The sequence below is a fragment of the Pteronotus mesoamericanus genome, unplaced genomic scaffold (genome assembly GCF_021234165.1).
Source record: "Pteronotus mesoamericanus isolate MK-2021 breed Mesoamerican mustached bat unplaced genomic scaffold, CSHL_Meso_final scaffold_21, whole genome shotgun sequence".
Taxonomy (NCBI): Eukaryota; Metazoa; Chordata; class Mammalia; order Chiroptera; family Mormoopidae; genus Pteronotus; species Pteronotus mesoamericanus.
The window spans coordinates 25,482,410-25,500,014 of NW_026555310.1; the positions used below are offsets into that span (position 1 = coordinate 25,482,410).

The 17,605-nt window shown below is 35.2% G+C and overlaps 1 protein-coding gene across 2 annotated transcripts in view; it reads left to right on the top strand.

The window, feature by feature from the left end:
• LMO3 (LIM domain only 3) overlaps positions 1-917 on the top strand; it is a 51,808-nt gene extending 50,891 nt beyond the window's left edge. For both annotated transcript variants that reach the window (XM_054590912.1, XM_054590911.1), the window contains exon 4: positions 252-917. In XM_054590912.1, the coding sequence (XP_054446887.1) occupies positions 252-357 (106 nt within the window). In that variant the 3' untranslated portion in view covers positions 358-917. The remainder of the gene's footprint in view (positions 1-251) is intronic.
• Positions 918-17,605: the final 16,688 nt, after the last annotated feature.

Sequence of the window (17,605 nt, forward strand, 5' to 3'; positions counted from 1 at the left end):
GGTAAAATAAAAAATATCACCTTTGCTGCCCTATGTGTTTGCCTTGACGATCCTATGATTTTTATAAATAAAGGTAGGATTTCAAATTCTGTGTACAGTGTTGTAGTGCTGCCAATAAGGGCAACATTCTAAGCCAAGCTTTCAAATTCGGGGAATTACCAAGCGAAATTATTATTTGGAAAAGAAATTTTCAAATCTATAGATCTGAGTGAAATGGTTTTAACACATTTTATTTTTTTAAATATTTTCAGATTTTGTGTTGGAGATAAATTTTTCCTAAAGAATAACATGATCCTTTGCCAGACGGACTACGAGGAAGGTTTAATGAAAGAAGGTTATGCACCCCAGGTTCGCTGATCTATCACCATCACCCCATTAAGAATACAAAGCACTACATTCTTTTATCTTTTTTGCTCCACGTGTATATAAGAATTGACACAGGAACCTACTGAATAGCGTAGATATAGGAAAGCAGGATGGATATATGAAATAAAAGGCGGACTGCATCTGTATGTAGTGAAATTGCCCAGTTCAGAGTTGAATGTTTATTATTAAAGAAAAAAGTAATGTACATATTGCTGGATTTTTTGCTTGCTATTCGTTTTTGTGTCACTTGGCATGAGATGTTTATTTTGGACTATTGTATATAATGTATTGTAATATCTGAAGCACAAATGTAATACAGTTTTATTGTGTTACCATTTGTGTTCTGTTTGCTTCTTTGTATTGTTGCATTTAGTACAATCAGTGTTGAAACTTACTGTATATTTATGCTTTCTGTATCTACCAGCTATTTTAAATGAGCTGTAACTTTCTAGTAAAAAATTGAAGAGCAAATCTCACTAATGATACACATATAGATAAAGCAAGTCTATCAACATTAGAAAGACTAAAAAATACAGACACACACAAAGCATTTTAGCAACATCCACTATTACTGCCACTATGATTTAGAGTCTATCAGTGTTCTCATATAACCCCCTATTTTCAGGGGGTTAAGATCAGCTTTAAAAAATGCATAAAAATTTCATCTTAAAGCACTTTCATTTTATACCAACGTGAAAAGTGCCACTTTTAGAATAACTTTAAAGCTTAACAGTTATCCTTTTAATATCCTTTGTATGTGTGTGCGCCCTTTACCTATATTATAGCTTTGTGGTTTGTTTTTTAGTCATTCACCCCTTATTGTGAACTAGTGCCTTTGGGTATTATGTAAGTTCTTTCCAAAGGGTTACTTTAAAAATGTGTTACCACAATTGTGAGAAAATTTTAAAATGATAAATTAAATTTCTTCCACAAATTTTGCCCAGATCTCTCCATAAGAGCTAAGTGTTCAATAATTTTATGGCTTGATAAATTTCTGGCACTAAAAGGATTTGAGTGTGAATCTACTGAAATCATGATAATGCACATTGAAGCTATGATGATATTTGAGTAGTGAAGTTACTTTTGATTGAGCAACATAGTGCTCATAGAATCTTCTAGAAGAAAAGAAACAAAGGGATTGATAAAAAGCTGAGAAGTGGTAATTATATATTTTTCTGTATTTACATGCCACATATTTTAATGTTTAAAAGTGAATGCTTTCAAGTTTGATGTGTCTTATTCTTGCTTTCTTTAAGTAATTACCCAAGTGGTATATATCACACCTAAGCTGAAATCTCTCACTCCAGTTCTTAAAGGTGAACTATTATTACCATACATACATGATAGCTGATAAAGAAGACAGCCTTCTAGAAACAGAAATTATGGAGACTGATTATTTAAATTACACCTTAAGAAATAAAAATGAGTCTATAATCCCCTCTTCTGGGTTGCTCACACTTTGCTCCTTTGCTTCTGTTCCCTGTAATAAAACTACCTTTCAACAAATCTAATCCCACACAGGCACAATGAAGCATATTTTTATGAGAGCAAATTAAGTGCTGTGGTTTTTTTCTTTTTTCTTTATTTTTTTTTCTTGATCACTTGTATAGGAAACAGTATTTCCCAGTGTTTTTTGCATACATATTTTGTCCTGCCAATACATGTATTGCAGATGAAAATTAAGCGTGAGACCTGAATTCTTGGCTTGGGCCCAAACTATTAAGCTGCAAATAATGCTGGTGTGGACTTGAGTTGTTTTAAAACAAAGCTTTATTATGGACATGCATGTGAACCTGGATATTGCTTCTCATTTTTAAGAATATGATTCTGTGAAAAGTGAATGATATGTATTTTTACAAATGCTTCATGGTTAAGATTGTTCAAGTCATGTGTCCCCCAAATGTGAGATGAAAGAACTTCAAGAATAGCTCTTCGGGGCCCATAATATAACTATTATTTTAGCCTTAGAGCCTTACATGTGATTCATAAAAAGACTTGCATAGTCAAAACCAAAAACAGCATAACAAAATAAAACAGAGCACGTGGGTGCAGGGGAGGTAGTGAGAAGTGGTTTTCATAACCCTGCAGCTGTGCTATAGTCCCCAATAAGAGTTGCTTGGCATGAGTGTGGATGTTCAATTTTAATTGTCAGTATCTTTTTCAAAAGATCTTCAAATATTTAAATGTTTTTGCATATGTTAAGATCAATATGTCAAAATACCTGTAAATTGGGAACAAACTGCTCAACTATCCTTGGCACCCAGAGACCAACCAGCGCTTTTTACTGCCTTTTATTTAGAGTAATCCTTCGAGAATTCATCCTTCAGCTTTTCCTACAAGTGAAATTACTCACCTAGATTGAAGATTAAGGCCTTAATCTCCTTAGATTATCTTTAATCTCTGTGAATTTGTGAAAGAAGACAGAAATAGGCCATTGTATAGCTAATTGCCCATAAACAGTAGCATCTTTGACCTGAAGTACTAAGCTAATTGTCTTGACTATTCAAAGTCCCTGAATTGTTGTCAACTTCCCTCTTTGTGCTGTGTCACCCTAATGTCACTTAGCTTGTTATCCGGTGCCTCCAGTAGGACCCCTCCAAAGGAGCTTTGATTTCTCAAGCAGGGACCGCGCCCTCCCTAACATGCACCACTTACAGGCTGCTCTGATGAAGGACCAGGCACCCCCAGACCACCAGAATGCTGGCTGAGTTTAAAAGCTGACCTGTGTTTGTAACTTCACTTTCATCTTGCTTAATAAAAATCTGCTGGACTCTTTCATTCATTTTTCATATTTTATTTTATGTTTTTAATAAAAGGGGTATTACACTATTGGATTGCTCTTAATTGGCAAAATTTAGATGATATCTAGAAGGCATATGTTAAGTTCATGAAAAAAGAAAAAAAGCAGGTAAGGACATTTACTTTGAAAAGGTGTAAACCATAATTATTAACAAAGTAGCTCAAATGCTTTCCCCAAATATTATATTTAAGACTTTTGAGTTAGGTAGTATATTGCTGTTTACTTTTGTGGGGGAAAAAATAAAGCTGTCAAAATTGAAGGTAGCAATTTCTAGGTATAATTTTGCACATATATACAAATTTTAAGTGATCTTTCTGAAAGCAACTGTGTTGTCAGACTAAATTTCAAATTTTTTCCTTTCTGCCTAATTAATTAAAGCAAAAACTCAACTAATCCTACATTTTCAAGGAAGAGATGGTGAAAATTGTATCTGTAGTAAAACATACCATATACAAGTGGTTTCCTTTTAACTCTCACTTTTAGGCAAACCACCTTCTGAATAGTCACTTAAGAAATTTCATAGAAATGATACAGTCCAAACATGCTTAGTGTCCCCTGCAGTAAATTGTATAAACAATCTGTGTATTTACCATAGTAGACCATTAGCACAGAATACAGTTTGCAAAAGTCTTTTGATTATTTCTTTTTCCTAAAAATGTCATTATAGGTATTTCCTAAATGTGATTTTAATGTAATTTAAGGTAGTAGAAAGCCAAGCTTTTATATAGCCATGGTTTCAATTGACATTTATTGAGAACCTACCATGTGACAGGTCTTGCCCTGGGCATTAAACCTGCCATTGGGCAGACTTAGGATACTTGGGACATCAGATGGCTTTAAACCAGGTCTTTTGCACTGGTTTGTACTCATCTCAAACCTATGAATAATGAGCACACAAAAGTGAATACGATCTTCCACCTATTCAGCTTGTCATTGCTATGAAAGGTCCAGAAAATATCTCAAGTAATCAATGTGTTCAGAGAATTATCTCACACAAATTACTCATTAACTCAATAGCACATAATAAAAAAGAACATCAATTAATTAATGAGTCACCCTCAGATCACTATGATTACAATAGTGCTCTGTTGAAACAGCGGTTATAAATGGAGCTGCCTCTCTTTATTCATTGTTTGCAATTGGCCCATTATTTGGCTGAAACCAGTGTCATATTTAACACATGCCTGTAGGTAATTGTGTGATTGGTATCATAAATGAAGAATTCAGAAAGTCGACTGCTTATAAGACCTTAGAAATGGCCAGAAAAATAAAGAAAACTCATTTTTTACAATAGCTTCATTTGAAGCCAAGCTATCAAAAGGGTATTATCTATCTAAATGGTACACTTCTACATTTATAATCCAAATGTAAGACTTCCATGTTGAACATTATAAGGATTAGCTGCTAAAACATTTAAAAGTAAATTTTACAATGTGTCAGACTACATATAATTTAATTTCAGTAATTTTTCACAAGGACTAAAATAGGCATGACCAGTTTTGCAGCTGTTTTGGTACCCAAGAAGGACGTTTGTATTTTCAGTGGGCCTGGTTGGGGGGAGGGGATGCAGGTTGGTAGCAATCAGGCAAGACATTTAAAAAACACCAAATCTTGCAAACAAAGTCGGCAGCTAAAGTTTCCCAACTATCTTGGAAAATGCCATTCCAATAAGCTCATAGAATAATTATAACAGTTCCCTTAGGTAAGTCAGAAACATCTGTTGATAACACATTGCAGGTGTTAACAATTTCACATACTGAAATTTTAAAAAATGTTTTTAATTAAAAGAATTTTTGTCTTCTGAAAAGGAAAGTATGTTAAATTCAAAGATACGCCTGTTTTGAGTGTGCAGATCACGTAATGCACAAAATTGTAAAGCCCAAATCATTTTGGATCAACTAGTTTTCGTGTTTGGTTCAGATCATTGCAATCAAAAGTGAGCTAGAATTCATTGCACTTTTTACACAATTGATATTCAGAGCTGAGAAGCTGAATACTCATGAAGTTGGGATAGCAGAGCTGATTACAGAATATTTTGGCTTTATTAGCAAGGTGGTTGCTGTTAACTATACCAAATTTAATGGGCACTGTACAAAGAAAAATAGGAGCAAGGGACACTTAGATAATAGAGGATCAAAATCTTTCTTAACCCCACAGAAAACTTTAAATCACCTTAAATAAAACAGTCCATTGTTTAACATGGAATGTCATCATATAGCCATCTTCAATAGCTTTTAATAATAGCTAACATTTACTGAACATTTACCATATATCAGACAGTTTTCCACGCTCATGTAATTTCCACAACACCCTTGTAATATAGGTATTATCCTATTTTATAGATTTTAAATAAAAACACAGAGGTTATTTTATTTGCGTTAGGTCATACAGGTCATACAGCTAGTAAATAGTGGACCTGAGACTTAAACATAAGCTTCCGGTCTCTAGGGCATGGCCACCATTAAAGGATTGATTTATTATTATTATTATTAATTATTATTATATAACTATTATTATTTTCTAGCCAAGAACTACAAGTTGCCTGTGCTTGAGCAAAAATTCCAAATATTTTAGAATTAATGTCATCTTTAAAGATGAAAATTGGGAATGAGACTGATAATAATTTCCTAGATACAATCTACTTAGGAGCTCTTTTTTTCCAACCACACCATGAAAGAGTTTATTTGAACCTGCAAAGCCAGGATACCAAGAATAGGGGACCCATAACTGCAATTTTCTGCATCAGGAAGAACATGCTATGGTGAAGTAAGACTAGACTAGCAGGGGGTGGGTGGGGCAGGGGAAAGTGGTGGCGGGAAAATGGAGACAAATGTATTTGAACAATAAAATTTTTTTTTACAGTGAACAACAACAACAAAAAGAATAGAATTAGTATGTTAATTCTAATTCTGTCTTTGTTTTTTATAATTTACTTCTATAAGATGATATGGCAACAACCTTAAAGGCAGAATAACAATCTGTGTCAAGCTTTGTGTTCACTGGTCTAAAGTACATGAGCTATATAAGATGTTATGTCCAGGTCAGGAGCCAAATAGCTAAAGAACTCTTTAGTCTCAGAATTACCGTGATAAACCAGGCTAAAGCAATAGTGAGCAGAGCAGTTGTCCTTAACATAGACCGTAACAAAATTCAATCCATTGCATTACTGCCCTCACCACTGCTGCTTCCATACATTGGGGACCTTTTAGACCTAAATCATTCCAGACTATATGGGACTGGGAAAACTTCCACCACACAGGAGTCTCCTGGAAAATTGAGCTTAGAGCTTGATAACAACTGTAGAATATGGTGAATTTGGGTTGCATCAACAATATATTGGTCCTCAACCTAGAAGGCCAAAAGAAAGCCCCCTCAAAAAAAATTGTAGTTGTATAATAGCTTAGGTTAATTACTGCACAACTCACTAAAAACCTCTACAACAATGAGCTCTTCACAGCCCATGTCGGGTGGAGCTGCTAGGTTATCTGAAATTAAACTTTCACCAATAATCCCTGTATGCTTCTTAAAGTATCTTCAATTTAGTGTGAATAGTAGCAAGAGCTACCAGAAGACACAGAGGGTGCATCTGAGACACCTATTGAAACATGAGAAAAATATAGGATAAAAATAAAATATAGGAGAAAATATGGAATAAAAAGTTACCTGAAAGCATCCAGGTAACTTTATGGAGAAAGAAATCGGTGAGCACCTACCATCTGTGTAGCACAAAACTAGGCATTTAATTTTTTTTTTTTTTTTGCCTGAGAGACTCTTGTGCCTGAAATGCAATGTTCACTGCTATTTATTCTTTGTTTAATGTCCAATTTATTAAATATACAACTCTAACAAATGAAGTTTCTCTAAACATTTGTACACCACTTAAACAGCTAATAAACCAAAACTTGTAAGCTTAATAAATCAGATCTAACCATTTAAACATTGATTAGAATCTCAAATTTTTTTAAACATTTCAATAAAACCCCATCTAATTCACTTCAGATACTTTAAAACCAGACAGAAATTTACACAAATGTCTGGATTTATTTAGGAAAAAAATCTGTAAAAAAAAATTAAATTAATATTTTCATATTTTTATAGTTCATGTTAATAGTAATTCCTTTTTAAAAATAAAAAATATTGTCTCAACTAGCTGAGGTTGCAGTATCTGTGTTGTTGATTATATGAACCTCAGTTGGGGCATGAGAATAAGCCACTCTGTCCAAAATGACACAAATTTGAGTCAGTGCACCTGAATTTGACCAATAATTTAATAGTCATGTTTTCTTGTTACTTTAATAGAACAAGTCTTTCACATAGGTTATAATTCCCCATAACCCAATGCTTTTTCCCAAATTGATGTGTTAGCATTATTGTAAGTTTATGTATGCCATTTAAATATCTCATTATACACTATAAGATCATTTAGAGATTTTTATCTCCCAAGAAATATGGAACTGAATCTATAGTTAAATTTCCTATTAGGACATTCGACTAATCCTCTTCCTTGCACAAATTACTGGACTCTCTTTTGGACTGATTATAATGCATTACCACCTGTGTTGATTAGTACTTTGTGCTCTTGGTGTAATTTGACTTACAATTATAGACATTTAATCTTCTCTACTCAGAAAATAGAGACAAATACAACTGACTCTGTATAAATAAGTATACATTCAATAGAAGCCGAGTACATATTCAATTATATTTGTTTCTGTTTCTTTGCTTTCTTTTTACCTTTTAACCCCTTTCATTCATTCCTCTAACCCCCGCTCACTGCCACTGGCAATCACCAATCTGTTCTGTACCTATGAGCTGTTTGTTTGTTTGTTTGTTTTAATTCCACATATAAGAGAGATTATAAAGTATTTATCTTTCTCTGTCTGACTTAGTTCACTTAGAATAATGCCCTACGGGGTCTGTCCATGTTACGAATGGCAAGATTTAATTCTTTCTTTATGGAAGGATAATATTGCACCATATATATCACAATTTATTTATTTATTCATCCGTTGATGGACACAGGTTGTTTTCATATCTTGCCTATTACAAATAACACTGCAATAAACATGGAGTGCATATAACTTTTCAAGTTAGTGTTTTCATTTGCTTCTGATAGACACCCAGAAGTGAAATTGCTGGGTTATATGGCAATTCTACTTTTTTTTTCCCCCCAGTAACTCCATACTGCTTTCTGCAGCGGCTGCACCAACTTGCATTCGCACCAACTTGCATTCATACCAACATTTCACAAGGGTTCCCTTTTCTCCACATATTTGCCAACATGTATTTGTTGTAATAGCTATTCTATTAGGTGTGAGTTGACAACCTATTTATGTTTAAAATCCCTGATTATTTATAGTGTTGAGCATCTTTTCATGTACCTGTGGGCTATCTATGCATCTTCTCTGAAAAGACTGTCTGTTCAGATCCGCCAATTTTTAAATGAGATTGTTCTTCCTTTTTTTTTTTTTTTTTTGCTATTGAGTGGTATTAGTTTTCTATATATTTTGGATATTAGTGCCTTATTTAGATTTTATGCATTATAACTATTTTGTATAGTTTACATTAACTTTTTCCCTTTTAAATAAATCGTAGACCCACGGCTTTCATAAACCCAAATGCATTGCAGGTGGATTTAGTAGTAGATTATGTTTTGAGTATTTGGGGGTGTGTGTGTGTGTGTGTGTGTGTGTGTGTGTGTGTGTGTGTGTGTATACTTACTATAAGTGTCATTCAAAAGTCTGTTTTGGGTGTGTGTGTGTGTGTGTGTGTGTGTGTATACTTACTATAAGTGTCATTCAAAAGTCTGTTTTGGGTGTGTGTGTGTGTGTGTGTGTGTGTGTGTGTGTATACTTACTATAAGTGTCATTCAAAAGTCTGTTTTGTAAGACACTATCTTAGAAACCCAGAAAGCCAAAAATAAGGGGCTTGAGAGAAAATGCAGGGTAGAGCCCAATAAGGTGAGCAAAAGGTGAACTGTTCCAGAACAGGGTACTCAACCTGAAAACCACAGAGCCTTAAACAACGCACCGTAAAAGCAACAGCAACATAAATCATTTCAAGGAAAGGTATCAGTATTGTACAACATTAATTGGACTTAAAAAAAAGGAGAGAATAAAGAAACAGAAGAATAACTGAAGAGCTGAGACCGTGACCTAACCATCCACATCTACAAGAGTATACCTACCTCTTCATTAAGGATATTTAACAAGAGCATAATTCCACTACGCCATCATCATCAGGTTTATGCAGACCTTGATTACTTTTTGGTAAACATGGTTATTATTTATATAAAAACACAATTTTCTTAGCCCCAATTAGTGCTTTTTTCCCCCCACTGAAACCATAAACAGAGTGGTTAGCAACATCAGCTCTGCCATCAGGGATACAATGACGTAGAGAAAATTACTTAGCTTTATTGATATCAGTTTTCTCATCTGTAAAATAGAACTGATAATACTCAATAGGATTTCATTGAAGATTTAATGAAGCGATCTGTCAAGAACTTAAGGTAATGCTTAATATTTAGTGTTCATGTTATTACTACTATTATTATTTTTATTAATCCCAAATCCTCTAAGAGTCTCTTAAGTGGTTTTTACCATGATAGTAGTTAACCAACCTGGGTGAGCATGAGGTGTGATTTATGTCCCATGAGGCAGACATGGGCAAGGAATAACAATTACAGATGAACATTTAACAAACAAACTAGGAAGTTCCTCCTAAGTAAAATATTGAAATTCAGAGAAAAAAATAAGTTGGGGGTCTAGGCCATGTCTTCTTTCCATCTCAGGCTTTTGTGTGTCTGGGTGTGTGTTACCATACATATGCTTAGCATTTATACTGGAGTAGCCTACATTCCTGATATTTAGATAGAGGAACTCAATAATCACTCTATCTATATAATCAGTCATATAGGTATTTATTGGGCACCTACTGTATGTCTGATTCTTTGCCATGTCCCCAGAAGAACATAATAAATAGTCCCTGCACTTGTAAATGACTCAACCATTTTGAGGAAGAAGTGTTTTATTCTGTCTGGGTACCTGAAAAGGCTTTCCAATAGACAATTGCATTCAGTTTCGAGGAGCCATTGGAAAATGAAGGAAATGGTGGTGTTTTTACAGGAACCACTCTTAATTTAAGTTCACCAAACAGTTAGTTTTATGGTGACCCATCTAGGTGATAGGCAATAAAAGGCCATCAAAGATTTTGAACAGATATATAGCATAAAAATGGCAAAGGTCAAGAAAAGTAACTCAAACTGTAATGTTCATAGTAGGCCAGGGAGGGATCAGCAGGGATGCCAAGAGTTCAGTCAAGGGGCCTTTATAAAAACGAAGGAAAGAGATGAGCACCTATGCGGAACTGGGGAAGAAAAGAGCAGGGAAAGCAATAGGGAAAAAAAGGTGATTTTTTACCAAATATGATAGCTGACTAAATGTGAAGGGATCAATGGAGAAGGGTCAAATATGGCTCTGGAATTTAGGGATTTTTACCCTAAATTATTATAGTTCATTATAATAAACGTAGGAAACAGACCTAGAAAAAAGAAGGAATAAAAAGAAATGTATTCTCTCTGATGGCTCTCTGGAGGAAAGGAACACTGTATTCATGTGACAGTGCAGAATTATATTCCTGCTTCAGAAAATCTTCGGGCTTTTAAGGAAAAATTAAACCTAATACTATTGGTTGGTGTGGCAGGCCTTGCTAGTTTCCACTCAGTCCCCCTTTTCCCTTCATTCTTACTAACAGCATATGGGGCAGGCGTGTGCCAAAGCAAAATTTTTCATTGCACACTTTTTTTCTGCATACGAAGGTGGTCATTCAACACAGCTCTGGATGATGGGACATAAAAGAAAGTCAGTAAAAGATTTCTGGACAACTTTTGGCTTCCCTGATATACATACCACTCCTTCTTTGTTGTTGCCTTCTTCCCACCTGGAATGCAATTGGGAGCTTGTGCTGGAACAGCTACCTAAAGTATAAATGTTCAAGAAGATAAAAAGCCAAACCTAAAAGAGCCATGGCACTGATGAAATTGTGGAGCCACTGTAGCAGAGCAGATTTGAACCGACTTGAACGGTACAGCTTACCTCTCGATATCTTGTCTTGGTGGTTTGGTTACCTCTTGTCACCGTGGTTAGGTTTCTATTACATGCAGTCACAAGCCACCCCTAATTGCTATATTTGCTTGCAGAAACTTGAGAAACTTTATTGGTACATCACATGATTTAAGCCTTAGCTTGATTAAAAAAATACTGAATTTTGTACTGTTTATGAGAACCAACATTGTGATTTCATCTCTTGTTCTCCCAACTCAGCTCCTTGCTATCATTTGAGAACCCATAAGCCCCTAACAAGAGAAGGAAGAAAGTAAAGTTTCTAGCGTGTGCATCTTATTTTTTCTCTGATCTTAAACAACCCCAAAACTATTCTGACTTTTCAACATAAAGTTAGCATTTCCATTAGAATATTACAATTTATCTAATTTTACATATGGTCAATGGGGAAGGTTGAGTTCTTATTAGACTGTTATAAAATAATATAGGCAGAAGGATGCAGGGAAATAGCAAAGATATTTTCAAGTAATTAGAACTACAGGCAGATCAAAAAGAAAGCCATTGTGTAAATGTCAGTCCATTCAAGGTTATTTCACCTAGAGGAGATAATGTCAGATCCCTGCTTTGGATGTAAAGGAAGTTTTGAAAGTCATCCTGTCTATCCCAAAATCCTGTCTGAAGACCATTTCTGATCTGTTAATTTTTTCTCTTGTCTGCAGGTAAAAAGAAAACAACAAAGAATATATGTAAATATTTTACATAACTACATTTACTCAAAATATGTCTTTATTCTGATATTTATCTTTCCTACTTTGGGGGGATATGCAAATAGCCTTTCTTTTATGAAAATATGGTGATGGTACATAATAGGTTTTGTTTACTTTATTACCTTAATTGTAGAAATAAACAGTCACCCAAATCATTTTTTTCCTATTAAAATATATATTTACACTTAAATATGTATTCATAAATTTATGAAATCCCTTAATTTTGTTTTATTTAGCTGTGGATCTAAAATATGTTTCAACTGTCCCTCAAATAAAATATCTGTATTTCATAGCTACCTCTTAATCTAATCCTATGCATCACTCTGTCTAAATTCCAAGTGCCATAGGTTCCTCTACATGCAGAAAAGTTAACTTAATAGTTCACTGTCTTTCAAGACATCATCTCAAGTGTATTTCTTTCCATCTTTTTTCTTCTTCCCTTTGTTTCCAGGAACACTTATTCAGTACTTTCTAAACACCAATCATTGTGTGATAGACTCGGGAGAATGGAGAGAAAAAGGGGTGGAGAGGAAGGAAGGAAGAGATGCTTCAAGATATACAAGACATACCTTTTGCCCTCAGGTAGCTCACAGTAATCTATTAGGGGAGCAAAAGAAAAACAGCTTCATCATAATGTGATATCATTAGAGTATGGACGGAACATTCTAGGAGCAGAGAGGAAGGAGTGCATAATTTGGAGAGCATGGCCATACATTCTGAGTCTTGAGAGGAAAGTAGGAGTGCTTCCAGTGGATTAGGTAGAGGAAGGAAAGTTACTCCAGGGATTTGCAAAGACTTTAATGTATGGGAGATCCTGGTGGGTTAAAGGAACTGCAACTGGCATGTAGAGGAGTTATGAATTAAAATCCAGTGAAGGGCCTCCTCCTAGAGACCACTGTAGGATAGCGGTCCCAAAATCCATGGAGCTTTAAAAATACAGAAGTCCCACCTTACTTTGAGAGGATATTTCCCAAGACACCCAATTGATGCCTGAAACTGCAGATATTTGTTCACATTTTTTAAAAAAAGACACGCAGATCATGATTATAATAATACAAAACTAAGCTCTGTGTTTCACATAGTCACAAATATAAACTTACTTTTGCCAACTCCTCTATACTATTATTTTCTATACATACATAACTATGATGAAGTTTAATGTACAATTTTGGCATGGTAAGAGATTAAAAACAAGACATAATAATAAATAGAACAATGATAGTATCATAAAGTTATATAAATGTGGTCTCTCTTGAAAGAGCTTTTGAGCTGTACTCACCTTTTCACTCAAAGGAAGCACTTTATGGGTTCTCTTTGGCATATCTAAATTGCCAGCATCAGTACTCTGTCTCTTTGGGGCCATCATTAGGTAAACTATTAGTTACTTGCACACAAGAACTACACGGCCTTGACAGTAGATCTGGTAACTGAGTCAGATGTTAAGCGAGTAACGGGCAGGTAGTGTACACAGCATGGATACCCTGGACAAAGGGATGAGTCAGGTCCCTGGTAGGACAGAGTGGGACACCACAAGACCTTTATCACACCTTTCAGAATGGCATGGCAATTTAAAACTTATGAATTGTTTATTTCTGGAATTGTCCGCTTACTATTTTCAGACTGTGGTTTACCACGAATACCTGAACCGTGGAAAGTGAAACTTCAGATATAGATGTACAAGTGTGTGTATATACATATTTAGGCATATTTCCATGCATATCTGTGTGTAACAGATATTCCAACATAGTAGGTAGGTTGTCATGCCTTACATTTTATTCATTTGAACACTCCATAGCCATTCTAATGATGTATCAGGTATAGATACCACTGACACAAGTCATGAGGAGCCCCTGGAGAAGTACAAGGCAGGGAAGGCACAATCAGATTTACATTTTAGGAAATTCAACCTGGTGACCTTATGAAAGCTGAAATGGAGGTAACTAAGGCTATAGGCTGGGAGACCAGCTGATGCAGTTGTGAAAAACAAGGAATTTAAAGCAATACAGTACAGTCAGAGAGAAGGGATACTTCAGACACTTAGAAAACAGTCAATACAAGAGGCAATGGTAGTTTGTTTAGGAAAGAAGATGAGTTTTAGCGTCTTTGGTTTTAAATTGTTTTGGAATAGAACTTGGATATACAAGTATTTACACTTCAAAAGAAAGTTCATGATGAGGAACATGACGAAATTAGGTTTTGTGCACCTGTGGTGAAGGTGATGTCCTGCACTCCTACAATCATATTCCTTAGACAACCTAGAAAAATCATGACAGATCTTACCTACTCAAGTGTAAAAACCTCATTTAAAATGTTAAATTTAATCTAAAGTTGATGGGATATGCAAGGGTTAATGAATTAAATAAATTAGAGTGACAAATTGTGTTTCCCTGACCCACCATAGTAATTTGAATTAAGATGTCATTTCAGGGTTACAATCTCACTTAGTACCAAAAAGAATTCTAACCGGATTTACCAGTTTTTATTAGTCATACATGATCCCAAGAACTGTTCATTAATGTCTTTACTCCTCTCAAAACCATTTTTTCTATCTGTCCTTCAGAAAGACTACTGGGGCTACAATTAGATGGAATTGGCAAGCCTGATATTTTGGATTTCATTCACACATTTAGTTCTTTCACACACAGTGAACCACATAAGGTACAATGACAAATGGTAATAAATCAGTGTCACAGGTTACTTAGAGTCTTGCTTCCAAGTCAGTACAGAACTCAATGGCTAAAATAATTTTTAACTTTCAATAAAAGTGTTTCTAAACAAGAAAATAGCTCATTACATAAACTGTACTCTAATAGGAGGAAGAGCCAGTGTACCCCTGGCTTTTAGAAAAGAGCACACACACGTACCAAGTTAGCAAGGTTCTACCCAGGCTTTAGAGGGAGACTAAATAGGCCTTTCCAATGGTTGACAGCCCTCTTCAACATGTCTCCTTTCAAGCCTAAATCCTGCATTTCACTTTCAGCCTCTCACTTCTCTTCTGCCTTTGGTAGGTGATAGATAAAAATGCTTATCGTTGTTCTCCGGATAAGACACTGAAAATTCTCACAGATCATCTTGAAATTATTCCTCATCCAGAATAATTCCCAATCTTTTGACCTTCCCTCAAAGGTCTTATTTTCCAAAGCTTGGATAATCTTGATGGCTTTCCTCTGAACATTTTTGATGCCGTCGCATGTATTTTTGGTGGTGGAGCTTGGAAGTGACACAGCAGTCTGCCTGGTGGGAAATGCATTAAGAGCGATACCTAGTGAACATCACATTTTGTATTGTTCTCTTAGGTATGATATCAATATCATGCTGTTTTTTTTCCCCCTAATAAAGAAATGAAACTTTACTAATTCATGGTGAATTTGCATGGTTCCACTACAGGCCAGAAGTATTTTACTACATGTTGCTAGGAATTCCCATCATGTTTGTATAGTCCAATTTTCTGTCTTTGTCACAAGTGAGCCTGTGAGCTCACACCTATCATGTTGAAACTTGATCCAACACAGTAGTAAATACTATTAAATACTGAGCCCATAGCTGACTCTTGTGGAAGCCACTTGTTAATTGATGACCAACTTTTACATATAATCTTCAATTTTGTGTTCACTTGAAAATATCTGAATGCCATTCTTTGGGGAAGGAGTGGTAAAACTGGGAGGTGAGCTGGAGTCTGGTAAAAAGAGTTATGACTCAAGGCAATGGGGAGACCAAAACAAAAAGTGAAAGCAGAATTTTTAAAGCGCTGAAATATTAAAGAACCCGAAAGGGAACCTAAAAAGGAATCAGTGCTGAAGAAGACCAGAAGTAAGCATTGCATTCAATGTTAAAGGCTGTGACTCATGTTATCAAAGTAAGAACAGCAAAGAATGAGGGTGAATGGAGGGGGAGGAAGCAGGCACACAGTGATTACTCAAGAACAGTCTTTCTCATGAATAATTTAGACTTATCATTATGAACAGATCTGGTAGGGCTCAGGGATAGGACAGCTTAAAAGGACTGGAGAATGGACCAAAGGTAGGTGGCAGAGATGAATTTCCCAATTGATTATCTAGTATGCTATTATAGGGTCAAATGAAAATGAAAGTTCAAGCTGAGAGTGGCTATCACTTTCCATTGATCCTACCACGTCTAGCACTATCTCTCAAACCAATAAAAAAGTTCATTGTTTAGAAAAATTATAAAAATACAAAATTCTCTTTATTATCCTGTAATTTTATTTCTCAGTGATACATGGAGGTTATTTTCTGGCTCTTTAAAAAGCCATACCTATCCCTGCTATACACAATACATAGGGGAACATTTAGCCTCATGTTTCTTTTTTTTTCTTTTTTAAGTATATTTTATCGATGATGCTATTACACTTGTTCCAATTTTTCCCCCTTTGCCCCCTTCCATGCAGTACTCTCCATTCCCTCTGCTAATTCTCCCTTAGTTCATGTCCATGGGTCATACATGTAAGTTCTTTGGTTTCTCCATTTTCTATACTATTCTCAACATCCCCCTGTCTATTGTGTACCTACCAATTATGTTTCTTATTCCTTATACATTTTCTTCCATTCTCCTCCTCCCAGCTGATAACCCTCCAAATGATCTCCATACCCATGATTCTGTTCTAGTTGTTTGCTTAATTTGTTTTTATTTTTGTTTTTTTAGATTCAGTTGTTGATAGTTACGAGTTTGTTATCATTTTAATGTTCATAGTTTTGATCTTCTTTTTCTTAAATACATCCCTTTAGCATTTCATATAATAAGGGCTTGGTGATGATGAACTCCTTTAGCTTCACCTTGTCTGGGAAGCACTGTGTCTACCCTTCCATTCTAAATTGTAACTTTGCTGGACAGAGTAATCTTGTTGTAGGTTCTTGCTTTTCATCAATTTGAATACTTCTTGCCAGTTCCTTCTTACCTGCAAAGTTTCTTTTGAGAAATCAGCTGATAATCTTATGGGAATTCCTTTGTAGATAACTCACTTCTTTCCTCTTGCTGCTTTTAAGATTCGCTCTTTATATTTAACGTGTGACATTTTAATTATGACATGTCTAGATATGGTCTTCTTCGGGTCCAATTTGTTTGGGACTCTCTGTGCTTCCTGGACTTGTGTGTCTATTTTGCCAAATTAGGTACGTTTTCTTTCATTTCTCTTTCAAATAAGTTTTCAATTTCTTGTTCTCCCTCTTCTCCTTCTGGCATCCTTATGATTCCAATGTTGGCACTTTTGGAGATGTCCTGGAGTATTCTTATTCTCTCTTCATTTTTTTTTTTGAATTCTTGTTTCTTCATTCTGTTCTGGTTGATTGTTTATTTCTTCCTTATGTTCAAATCTCTGAGTTGAACCCTGGCCTCCTTCCCTTCACTATTGGTTCCCCTTGGGTTTTTCTTTTTTTCACTTAGTGTATCCTTCATTTCTTCCCTTATGCTTTTTCCATACTCAATGAGTTCTCTGAGCATTCTTTTTCACCAGTGTTTTGAACTCTGCATCTGATAGGTTGGCTATCTCCATTTTGCTTAGTTCTTTTTCTGGGGTTTGTTTTATTCTTTCTTTTGGGCCATATTTCATTGTCTCCTTGACTTGGCAGCCTCTCTATGTTTTTTTTTTCTTTTTT